General features: G+C 47.0%; 2 protein-coding genes across 8 annotated transcripts in view; one reads left to right on the plus strand and one right to left on the minus strand.

Moving 5' to 3' along the window:
• The window catches only part of LOC132978590 (neuropilin and tolloid-like protein 1), a 609,128-nt gene that overhangs the window by 109,497 nt on the left and 487,131 nt on the right, over positions 1-12,500 (plus strand). The gene's annotated exons all lie outside the window — the stretch shown is intronic.
• The window catches only part of ctnnd2b (catenin (cadherin-associated protein), delta 2b), a 145,642-nt gene that overhangs the window by 39,977 nt on the left and 93,165 nt on the right, over positions 1-12,500 (minus strand). For 3 of the 7 annotated variants that reach the window (XM_061043796.1, XM_061043795.1, XM_061043800.1), the window contains 7 exons: positions 12,498-12,500; positions 11,390-11,563; positions 9,921-10,066; positions 8,630-8,871; positions 7,047-7,178; positions 5,219-5,531; positions 296-352 (listed from right to left, as the gene is read on the minus strand). The exon at positions 12,498-12,500 is cut by the window's right edge and continues 149 nt beyond it. In XM_061043796.1, coding sequence (XP_060899779.1) covers positions 296-352; positions 5,219-5,531; positions 7,047-7,178; positions 8,630-8,871; positions 9,921-10,066; positions 11,390-11,563; positions 12,498-12,500 — 1,067 coding nt within the window. The remainder of the gene's footprint in view (positions 1-295; positions 353-5,218; positions 5,532-7,046; positions 7,179-8,629; positions 8,872-9,920; positions 10,067-11,389; positions 11,564-12,497) is intronic. The other 4 variants (XM_061043801.1, XM_061043799.1, XM_061043798.1 and 1 more) reach the window with 2 other exon arrangements.

Raw genomic sequence — 12,500 nt, forward strand, 5'->3', positions numbered from 1 at the left:
TTTTAATAAAGCTTCGTCTTCATGTCACCACGTCTCTCTCTCGGTGTGATAGGAATGACTCTCTGATGTCATGTCATGAGGTAATAAAAAGCCAAACCCATGAGAGGCGGGGCTATGTTGTCATCAGTGTGCAAGGCGAGAACCAAAGTGATCCGTGTGTGACAGGACGGATGACATCATGCTGTGTCTGATATCGGTGTGTCGTAACAGAGAGAATGGAAAGATTTGAGTGAAGGAGACAAAAGGCAGATAGAGAGACAGGATGAATATATGTATAAATAAATGGTTGGATTACTTTGTCATTCTTTGCTCGGCTTGATTTTGATTCCACACAAGGAATTCTGGGTCGTACCTATCGAGGGGGGACAGGCAGAGAGAAACAAGAGAGAGGCTTTGGTCGGCTGTCTGCTGGCAAAAGGTTACTCAGTAAGCGTCATTGATAGCCATGATTAGTGAATAGATATATCAGTATGTAGCCACTACACTCGTCTTTCTCTCTCAGCATCTGGTTACCAGGCAATGGCAGTGAGGGCGGGCAGGGTGACGGACATGCACTGAGAGCGGGCGGTGAGATGGTGAAGATGTTGGGAAAGAGAGGGTGTAAAAGGGGGGAAGATCTGGTTCTGTTTAAAAGTCCTGGTTGCTGCTGGTGGAGACGTTTTGAATCAGATAGATGAAGCGTGGGGTCGTTCTCCTTCAGGTTTTCAAATGACCAGCGGATCCCACGACCGTGTCATCCTATCCCCAAACGGAATAAATCAAACTCTCCCTTTTAAAAAACAAACATACATGGTGGTCTGAATCATTCTCAGTTAATTTATTAATTTCTGTTTCGCTCTGACTGAAAATGACTCGCTCTATCTCAGACAAACAGGACGTCCATCAGGAAAGCTTGACAGCACCGTAATGACAAGCTAGCCTGTAGTGATCCAGAATGAGCTGTAGCTTTAAAGCGTCGGGGGAACGATGCTTTCTAATCATCAAGTTGGATATCTCCTACATCGGGCCACACGTTGATGTGTCATAGGTCATGCGTCGGTCAGGCTGTAGGCGGGATCGGGTGTAAACGACCTTGATGATAGCGTTAAACAGTCACACTGACCACATGGCTAGAATCTGAGGGTGGCCATGTTTGTTCAAAGAATACAACTAGTCATTTCATTTTTAGTTTCAGTCCCATAAATAACCATGAACGGACCTGTTTTCTGTGTGAACTAATCGTGCATTTCCTCTTTAATAACTTCAAATCTTAAAAGTCTGTGATCAGTTTAGAGCGCCTCGATCACTGCAAACACGTGCATGTTGTTGGTCCTTTGCAATCTTTCAAAATAAAAACTCAGCCTTAGAACACCACACTTTAAAAACGTGGAGCAGCAGTTTTTAAAGTGTGGGTGTTCTAAGGCTGAGCTTTTATTTTGAAAGATTGCAGAGGCGACTTCCGCTACATAAAAGTAAAGTTACGGGAGTGAATAGAAACTTAGAGGTAGAAGTGTGTGATGTCTTTGAGAAACATCAGTTTAACTCTGAGCTCGAAGTTAGCCGGTGATCAGAAACAGGATTATTCACTGAATGGACAAAACTTTACCGTGCTTCAACCGTTAACTCTTCTCTGGCCCGGTGGGTCGAGCATTTCCTCTTTCATAACTTTAAATCATAAACGTCTGTGTGACAAGTTACATGCTGTCCTTGGTCCTGCAGAGATCAGTCACACACTTTGAAGATAATAATCTGGACCTATTTTTATTCTTGTCTTCTAAAAGATCAAATGAACTTAACTAGAGGCTGGAAATGATTGAAGGACTTTGTCTGTGTGGGATTTGTTGAGACAGTGATATATAATAATATTCATTATGAAAGAGTCTCTTCCTGCAGCATTGAAGCTGTTTTATATTTGCAGCAGAATCCGAGTGTTGTCAGTGTAACGCTGATCTCTGGGGACCCTCCCTTTAACTCAACGTGCTCATCATCTACACAAACAGCCTGGACTCTGACGCCCACTGTGCATGTCGTGAAAGGAGAAGCAGAATGTCATGCATCACAAGTCGGTGCTTTACATGTAGCGATGCAGATGTGTAACGATGACACTGGAGCGTCACAGCGAGCAGACACACGATGTGAGTGCAAAGAGAAAAAGAACAACAGTCAGACAATGGGTGGAGGACAGAGGGATGGCAACAGGAGAGACACTCCTGAGTCTCCAAATGTTAGCAGATAATGAGCATCTCAGCACAAAGTGACCCATTAAAACATTAGACTACAGCACATATATATTCATTTCTACCTCCTGCTTACACCTGAGCTGAAAGGTCTCAAAGAGAGACTCCTCTCTGTGACACCGTGCAGCCATTAGTTAGAGAGACGAGGCTAACCAAGACACAAGAGGAATATTATTTCAAACTTGATTCTAACTAAGACAAAAGAATGATCAAAACAGCTGTTACGCTCTCTCTCTCTCTCTCTCTCTCTCTGTCTGTCTCTCTCTGTATCTCACTCTCTCTCTCTCTCTGTCTGTCTCTCTCTCTGTATCTCTCTCTCTCTCTCTCTGTCTGTCTCTGTCTCTCTCTCTCTCTCTGTCTGTCTCTCTCTCTCTGTATCTCACTCTCTCTCTCTCTCTCTGTCTGTCTCTCTCTGTATCTCTCTCTCTGTATCTCACTCTCTGTCTGTCTCTCTCTCTCTGTATCTCACTCTCTCTCTGTATCTCTCACTCGCTCTCTCTCTCTTTCTCTCATCTCCTCTCTCTGTCTCTCTCTGTCTCCCTCTCTCTCTCTCTCTCCCTCTCTCTCTCTCTCTCTCTATCTGTATCTCACTCTCTCTCTGTATCTCACTCTCTCTCTCTCTTTCTCTCTCTCTCTGTCTCCCTCTCTCTCTCTCTTTCTCTCTCTGTCTCTCTCTGTCTCCCTCTCTCTCTCTCCCTCTCTCTATCTGTATCTCGCTCTCTCTCTGTATCTCACTCTCTCTCTGTATCTCACTCTCTCTCTCTCTGTATCTCGCTCGCTCTCTCTCTCTCTCTTTCTCTCATCTCCTCTCTCTCTCCCTCGCTCTCTCTCTCGCTCTGTATCTCCCTCGCTCTCTCTCTCTCTATCTGTATCTCGCTCTCTCTCTCTGTATCTCCCTCGCACACTCTCTCTCTCTCGCTCTCTCTCTATCTCCCTCTCTCTCTCTCTCTCTCTTTCTCTCTCTCTCTCTCTCTGTCTCACGCCCACACTCGTACACAAAGTGCTCTCGCTCTAAAAGCAGACTTTGTCTACCTCCTGCACAGAGCGTGACTGATTGTCAGTGACAGAGAGTCACTCAGTCCCTAACAGCGAAAGCAAACTTTTAAATTGGACCTAGAGGTGTGTGCAGGCATTCATACGGCAGTGTGAACGAGTCCCAACAGAAGGCAGAAGAGGACAGTGAAAGATGTGGCGTGATGTGTGCCTCGTACTGAAGCCCAGATTCAGCCAGCCCCGCAGCACCGGACCGTCAAACCCTGACACTCAATTATCTGCTGAGCTGAAACAAAGTGTTTGGTGTCAACACATTACAGCTCTGACATGTGGACTCACATTAAACTCTTTTCACAGTCAAAGCCTCTGGAAACGGCTTCCTGTGTTTAATGTCACCACAAGGGAAAAGCAGACTTCATCTTAATGTTTGTATCCTATCATATTGTATATTATCATATTGTTTGTATCCTATTGTATATATTATTGTTTTGTATTGTATTGTTTATAATTGTATAGTATCCTATCGTATCATGTGTTAATTATCGGATCGTTTCATATCAAATGGAAGCGCATTGTACCGTATCTGATTGTATTGATTGACCAAATTTGGTAAAAATTCATAATTACGGACCTTAAGCCCCGTTTCCACCAAGCAGTCCGGTTTGGTTCAGTTCGTTATGGGACACAGTGAACAAGGGACTCTTTAGGGTCAGATCAGTACCCTCGGCACCCAAACAGAAGCGTACCAAAAGAAGTAGGACGGTGTGAATCCCTTATTTTGGTTCCATTCCCAACTTTTGACGGTGGAAACGTTAATAAATGAACTGGACCGCTTGGTGGAAACGAGGCTTTAGCGTCGTCTGAGGGCAAAGTATTGGCGGGGAAATGACGCATGGATAGCCACAGGTGCTAACGCTAACGTTCGGTCACAGATGAGTACAGGTTGTTGGGCTCGATTGCGGACTGTTGGACTTTCATATATCTGGTGTAGGTACCAGATGTACTCGGGTGTGTTTAGATCTACTTGATGCGCCTGCTACTGACGTCATACAATATGAAGAATTTGCGATATCGGGGCATAGTACTACACTTCCCACGATCATAGAGTGTTTCTGATTGGCTAAGCCTGCTGTTTCCCGCCCCTTGCCGCCGTATGCGAACAGATAAGTCCCGCTAGCAGGCTAGCTAGTTAGTTAGCTAACAGGAAATGTACAAAAGTTACTCTTAAGGAGACGCAATATAATTCACAATGGATTGTGGGATGTGTAGTTCCTTCACTTCGGACAAAAATCATGTACACAGTCTTGTCTTTTTTACATTTTTTAAGGTCGTTTTGGTGCAGAATTAAATGTCCTGTCATCAGTGGGTGGTCACTGTTGTACTCAAAGACCCGACCAAACTGTGAAAACTATAAACTCTCCGAATCATATTGTGTGACTTCACTAGCAGGCGCAGGACCCTGAGTCGATCTGAACACCCAAGCACATCTGGTACCTACACCGGCAGCAGGTGTTGAGTTTTGATCTTTCTCTATGAAGCTTTAAAACTATCTCATGAAATCATTTTCAGATACGAGCACTCCTGCTCCCTCCTCCGATTCTGAGATGACATCACACATCCTGTTGAAGCTCTACACTGGATGTCACCTGTGTAGTGGTTGTTCACAACCAGGCAGGTGTATTTAAAAATGGTCCCGTCTTCAGGTATGGTCTCAATCAGCTGTGTTTTGATGTCACTCTTCTGATGATTATGACGTTTATTTAACACTTTGGTGGATGCTAAATGAAAATCTTCCCTTTGATGTCATATCTAACAATTCAACGCACATTTCCAGAGGCTTTAAATCTAAATGTCCGCCTATAATTTGTGCTTTTTAAACTTGTTTTTGTATAATCATCTTGACTCTGGTGAATCTGGCTCTCAGTAAGATCAGTGAGAGAGGAAAAGGAGCGGAGCAAAGGGCTTCATCAACAAGCCAGAGCTGTTACATCAAAATGTTTTCTTCTCACCTTGGGTCCTTCTGGATGCTGTCCACTGATGGAGACCGGCCCAGGGCGGCCTCGGGGGGGAGGGTGGGGCCCGACTTGCTGTAGGGCGACTCGGTGGACGGGCAGAACTGCAGAGTGCGGTATGGGTTGGCATAGTCGGCCGCTCCGCTTCCCGTGGCAAAGCTCCCTCTCTGAAAGGTGGCGGTGGCGCTCTGGCTTCCTGTTCGCTGCAAGGGGATTGGGTCGACACCGGGGGAGGGCGGGGCTAAAGCAGGGAGAGGAGCGTAGGGAAAGAGCAGATAGTTGAGCACCTCTTGGTACAACTGGTTCACCACTGGGTTTGATGTAGCCGAAAAGGGGGCGGGGAGTCAGGAGGAGAAGAAAGCAAACACAACAACAACACCACCACAACCAGCAGAACAGAAAAAACAAAAAGCAGAAAGGGAAGAAAAATGTTGAAATCAAAGAGAAGTTGCACGTCAAGGTGTGCGGTGAGTTCAGGTGAACTCCCCTCACCTCACAAAGAACAGAAACACACACACAACAAGTAAAGCCACATGTACGTCTGTTTCTTTTTCAAAATGACTGCCTCCAAAGCTCAGCTGCATTACCACGGCAACCGGATTAACATGCTGACATCAGGTGCCAAAGAGACACCCACCCCCCCTAAAATCCAGTCAGACTGCAGAGACATGAGAACATCATCATACCTTCATCTGAACCCTGCACACCTCCCGTCACGCTCAAACACAGAGAGGAATTGTTTTCTTGTTTCACAGCTTTTCAACAACCACTTGAGCATGATGGTCGACGGGGTTACAGCGGCGTGCTCAGAGGGAGGCGAGCTGGGTCAGTCTGTGTGTGTGTGTGTGTGTGTGTGTGAGCATAGAACAGCAGGGACCCTGACGAGGCCTGAGGAAATTCACCTGTGATGTGAAGCCGAGTGTAAAGTGTTGTCTGCTTGTTTCCAACTCGCTTTATCATCTTGAAACTATTTGAACTGACCTTGAAACACAGTCAGGTTTCCACGGATACTTTGTGGCACTCAGAAACAAATAATAAAGAGAGAGAGAGAGTTTGACTGAGTGCTGCTGTCGTGACTGACATCCACAGCGACACAGCTGAAGGTGAAGAGTGAGTTCATGCATCAAAGTGACTGATCAGGGAGGAGCATCATAACCACTACCTCAAACCTCCTCATTACTATGCTCAATCTGTCTGTTAGGGGCACAATCTTATGGATTTTTCTCTCTCTCTCTCTCTTTCTCTCTCTGTCTCTCTCTCTATCTCTCTCTCTGGATTTCTCCGTGCAATAACATTCTCGGTTCAGGCGACCAAACCGGCGGCGCAGCGTCAACAACATTTTAGGACACGCTTGATTTACTATGATTTCAAAGCACCCGAGCTAACGCCCATGGGATTAATTGAGATTAATTTTCAGCCAAGGAAACTAATTAGTTAACAGACTGTGACTGAGAGACAAATTGCCATTGAGACCCCAATTGGATTTGCCCACCTGATCTGGTAAATAGCGCTCCACGATCAGATGGGGACATGTACAACGTATCTGCTATTAGACTCTCTGTTCTAACTAACGCAGCATGATGGAGAGGCTTTCTTTGATCCATCACTTAATTTTTAAATATAGAAGCTTCATCGGCTGCTGCAGCTATTTATGGACTGGAGCGACTTCAAGCACAAGTTTATTTTGTTCCTCTTCATCTTCCTGCCATCCCTCATCTTTTGGTCTCGTTGTCTTCAATCCCTCCATCACTTATCATTTCCAACATTTATCCAGACACCTTAGCTGAAAGAGAAATAACCCTCTGTATCCCTGCTCTCAGCTCACCTTGTCCTCTCAGGTTGGGTTTGGTGTAGACTCGGTCCTCGTAGATGGGGTCGATGTGGTGTTCAGGGGACTGCAGGGGTCGGAGCTCGGAGCCCAGGTGGCTGTGCTGGCTGCTGTAGGAACCTCTGGAGCCTGAAAACAATGGGGTATGAAGGACAGGTTCACAGGAGGAAAGGCGTGGGTGAATGATGAATTCAACTTTATTCAATGAGGATGACGAGGGGATCAACAAAGATAACAGAATGAAACAATCCAAAACTAATTCCAGGATCTGAACTAGAAGATGCGCTTTAGATACAAATGTTTGTCTGCGTCCTTTAAATAGGCAACCAGTGCAACCAGTTCACCAGTATGAACACTGAGATGTGCAGCGTTAAGACACCCCCACACGGCCGTTTTGGACACTCCTCGGTTTACCAGATATGAGAGCAGTTATCAGGTCAACAGGTGTTGCAGCGATGGAAGCGGGCAAGAGAAGTGGTTCAGATAGCAGTTATTGTACCCGACCTAAAAAGCCTCTGCATGTTTCTAAGATTTAAGATTTACTTTTGTTGATCCCTGCAAGGGGAAATTTTGTTTTTTACACTCTGTAGGTCATGAACACACATAGGCTGAAGTATACACACATGCAGAAACAGGATCCTATGGACATGCACTAATGGAGAGATGTCAGAGTGACGGAGCTGCCCACAGCGGGCGCTCCTGAGCTGGTGGTGGGGAGGGGGTTTGGTGCCTTGCTCAAGGGCACCCTGGCAGTGCTCAGACAAAAACAAATCCAAATTATTTTCTTCACTGAATCGTTGAGAAATTCATGAGATCTGTGGTGTAATACATTTTTGATAAAACCTCGAGCCAATTTAATCAAATGTCTGCACGTGTGTTTTCTTTCTAGTCGACATAAATGGAGCACCAGTCGACATAAATGGAAGGTGTGTTCGCATGACCTCATGATCTCACATCATGGCACTGCCTCACACGACTACCTGCAGGAAACACCAGGAGATCAGAATGTGACAAATAAAAACACAGACTTTAAACCTGTGAAGATACTATTCTGAACACGGGGCGGGACTAGGAGACGCTGGTCTGCCTCGTCTTCGGGAGGGAACGGTTTCAGACGTTGAGCTGCTGATGTCAGGACATGCCCCCTTCACATCGTCCTCATGTTTGACACACACGGAGCTCAAACACACCCAACGGAAATCACAGAGGGAAGAGGAGGTTAACTTTTGTAACCTAGCAACAACGAGGGCGTGACAGAAGCGCTCTGAAACAGAGGTTGTGAACGCTTTCTTCGGCGTCTGTGGTCATAGAGAGAAGTCGGACACTTTACTGAGGGGAGCAGGAGTGCTCTGTAACGGAGGTCGTGGGCGCTGTGCTCTGTGGACGCACACGTCTAACGTCCTCCTATGCAGGGGGACGTTTGTCTTGTTTAATTCTATCGAGCTGCTCTGAACCTTCCCTCTACTCTGGATATAAAGTGACAAAGAGTCACACTATCTGCATTTGTTAAAATACATTTAGACACAAAGACACTTTCACAAACGCACACAGAGAGAACAGTAAGAAGGGTGTGTCCTGACCTCGACCTGCCAGGCTCCCGGGCCTCTGCAGGGTAGCGTTGGCGTACAGCTCGTGGGAGATCTTGTAGCTCTCCCCTCCGATGTGATGCAGCATCCTCTTGGTGGGCGACAGGGTGGCGTAGCTGCCCACCACCGAGCTCAGCTGGTGGATGGGCGACGAAAGGTGGTTCCCCCCCGGGGAGGCTGTCATGGGGAGAGGGGAGGAGGAGCCGGCGGCGACCATGTTGATGGGCGATGAGGTGCTACGGGAGGAGGGAGGAGGGAGCGGAGCATTATTAGAACGTAAATTTTAAAACTGTGTTTGTTTAATGACTGCACGCTCAATCACTGCTAACTGAAGCCGGTTTCATTCTCTTTTAAAAGACTAGAGTAAAGGGGGTGCTGGTGGCACAGTGGTTAGTGCACAGATGTACGGAGGCTATAGTCCACCCGGCGGGCGGCCCAGGTTCAAATCCAGCCTGTGGCTCATTTCCCGTATGTCATTCCATGCTCTCTCTCTCTCTCCCTGATTTCTGACTCTATCCATTGTCCTGTCTCTCCATTAAAGGCACAAAAAGCCCCACAAATCTCCATGGAAGCATAAATAGAGTTCTGATGCTTTGAACAAACATTTGGTCAAACAGCATGAGCTCGTAATGAGAGGCCCACGAGCAAGCTGCTGCTTCCTCAGGCCTACAACACGCTGACATGTTCAGAGTGTGTTTAGAAACTGTCCTTCAGGACGAGACCTGTTCCATTAATGAACTTTAAAGAGTCGTGTTGGTACCTGTCATCGTCTGTGCTTAAGAACTTAAAGCAGGGAAGCTGATGCTCTTACTCTCTAATGGCGTCTTTACCAAACAAACATGTTTTTGTCACATCTGGTGAACAGAGTTTGTGGACCGGAGCATCTCAGCAGCACTTTTTCACTATCATAGAACTGCTGCTTCTTGTGATTTGGATATCCCACTGAGTCATATGTCAATTTGTTAAAGTAATTGTGACAGTTAGCTTGTGATTAGTGAATGATGAGGACACGGTGGCCTGAGGTATTATCCCAGTCCGCCCCTCCTGGAGAGTCAGTGATCTACAGTAGAAGAACTCTGTTGATGCAGAACGACGCTTTGTGTCAAATCAAGAAATATCTAATGATCACGTACGACGCCAAACCACCGAGGAGCTATTACTGTTGAACTGTTTCATTTTGAACTTCAGGAAAGCAGCGAAATACTGAGGAAAAAATATCTTTAGATATTCTGGTATGATTGAAAACAACAAGTCAGCAGCGAGGTGAGGTGGAGCCTGCACACACCTGTAGGACTTGGCGAGTCGGCTGGGCGACTGTTTGGGTGAAGACACCCTCTGGAGCGTGGCGTAGCTGGGCATGTCGGATGAGGCTGATCCCAGGCGCTGCAGCTTGGTCGGGGATCCCAGCGCCTGCAGGGGGGAGCTCACCCGCTGTAAGAGAAGAAGAGAGGATGTCACTCACGTTAAATATTCATCTTCTTATCATTCTTTTCAGAGGGATGAAAAAGTCCCCTCGGAGCGAGATGAGCAGACACTCTGATCTGTGCTAACGTCCTGATGAAGCGCTCCGAGCCCATCAGACCAAACATGAACCTTTACAACCAAATCAACTCCAAATGTGACCGCCAGCAAGCAGGACACCAAATGAAGTTTCCTCTGAATGCCTAACGTTCATTTCAATTTGTTCCAAATGGAGAGAAGAGTGGAGGAACTACAAAGTCGTGCAGTTAAGAGAACTAAAGGAACCCGTTTGAAATGTTCAATTAGAAGAGCGTGCTCAGGATGTGCTGAAGTGCAGAGGCTGCACATCTGTGAGATGTCCATGTGTCAGTCCATGTTCCCCTGAGGAGGAAAGACTTCTTATGTGATGTCATCTTCTTTGTACTTCTATAAATTCATCCTGTTCTTTTTTTATTCTTCTCATTTCTTTGTTCAGACTATTTTTTTTATTTTTTTATTTCTCAAGGGGAGTCTTGCCCAAACTGTCGTCCTGAAAACCCGACTTATTAAATCACAAACATCTTGAGTTTAATCCCAAAGTTTGCTTCTCATTTCTTCGTTTCAGATCGTCCGTCACATCACAGGAGTCTTACTCTTTCTCTTTTTCTTTCTCTGTGCTCTCGCTTTCTGATTCCCTCGGACATTTTGGTTCTCAAGACTGGACATCATTTCCACAGAATTGGGCCACAGAATGAGGACGCTGCAGATACACACAGTGTGGTGTCTGTGCATGTATGTCATCATTCTGATCATTCACCTTCAGCAGCAGATCTACTAATGAGACAGACTGTTTTAAATGAAAGGGATTCATTACTGCTGCAGAATCCAAAACATTCCACATGCATCGAGTGACTTCCCGTCCCTCGCTCTCCTCTGACTCCTGCAGCCCTGCAGCATCTCTTCAGTGTGAGCTGAACCTACAGAACCCACAGACTGAATGAATCTGCAGGAACAATTCAAGATGTGTCGTTGATATCTGTGCCACGACTCGGACTCAGTTTTGTTCCTGCATCTGCCCGAGCAAACGAGCAGAGGGGCGAGTTTGTGATTCTCAGGACAGAGATTCCCACTAAAGCACTCCCTCCATGCGTCAGGAAGGAAAGAGTCAATAAAAAGAAGAGCCCATAGTGGCTCTTAAACTTTGGTTTCAGCAGAGTTCCAGTGTGAGGGATTCTACTGATGATGTACATCAGATACCAGGAAGTATCCGTCATACAGCTCAAACATCAAACACAGTACTTCAGGGGTTTGTACCTGGGCGGGCAAAGTGGCACACGAGTAATACATGGATGGACCAGCAGGTGCAGGTCCGCCATCAGAGGGCATGTGGAAGGCGCTGCCGTGGGCCTGCTGGGCAAACGAGTCTCTCTGGGACTGGGAGGGGGAGTCTGTGCCTGCTAAGTGGGCAGCTGCCCGGCTGGATGTCACCTGGAGAGGACAGAGAGAGAGGAGGTATGACAGGTGTGTGGGACTACTGCTCCACTCTGCTTTCTAGTTCAAACATCAAAGATGAAATATTTAGTTGACTTGGTCTCGATCCCTAAATGTCTTGGTCTAGTCCTGGTCTAGCCCTGCCTTGGTCTTGGCCTTGACTCGGTCTCAAATCCCTAAAGGTCTTGGTCTTGACTCGGTCTCAGGGCACTCTGGTCTCATGAATGTCTTGGACTCTGTTAGTGTGGACCAAGACATTTAGGGATCGAGACCAAGACCAAGACCGAGACCAAGACCAAGGCAGGGTGAGACATAGACGAGACCAATACCTTAAATATCAATGAAAAATCATTAAAAAAAAAAATCATCTTTTGCGTGTGTGCGTGTGTGTGTGTGTGTGTGTGTGTCTGTGTGTGTGTGTGTGTGTGTCTGTGTGTGTGTCTGTGTGTGTGTGTGCGTGTGTGTGTGTGCGTGTGTGTGTGTGTCTGTGTGTGTGTGTGTCTGTGTGTGTGTGTGTCTGTGCGTGTGTGCGTGTGTGTGTGCGCGTGTGTGCGTGCATGTGTGTGTGTGCGTGCGTGTGTGTGTGTGCGTGCGTGTGTGTGTGTGCGTGCGTGTGCATGTGTGCGTGCGTGTGTGTGCGTGTGTGCGTGTGTGTGTTTGTGTGTGTGTGTGTGCGCGTGTGTGCGTGCATGTGTGTGTGTGCGTGCGTGTATGCGTGCGTGCGTGTGTGTGTGCGTGTGTGCGTGTGTGTGTGTGCGTGTGTGCGTGCATGTGTGCGTGCGTGCGTGCGTGTGCGTGCGTGTATGCGTGTGTGCGTGTGTGCGTGCGTGCGTGTGTGTGTGCGTGTGTGCGTGTGTGCGTGTGTGTGTGTGCGTGTGTGCGTGCGTGCGTGTGTGCGTGCGTGCGTGCGTGCGTGTGTGTGTTTTAATACCTG

This window comes from Labrus mixtus, chromosome 8 (assembly GCF_963584025.1).
Source record: "Labrus mixtus chromosome 8, fLabMix1.1, whole genome shotgun sequence".
Taxonomy (NCBI): Eukaryota; Metazoa; Chordata; class Actinopteri; order Labriformes; family Labridae; genus Labrus; species Labrus mixtus.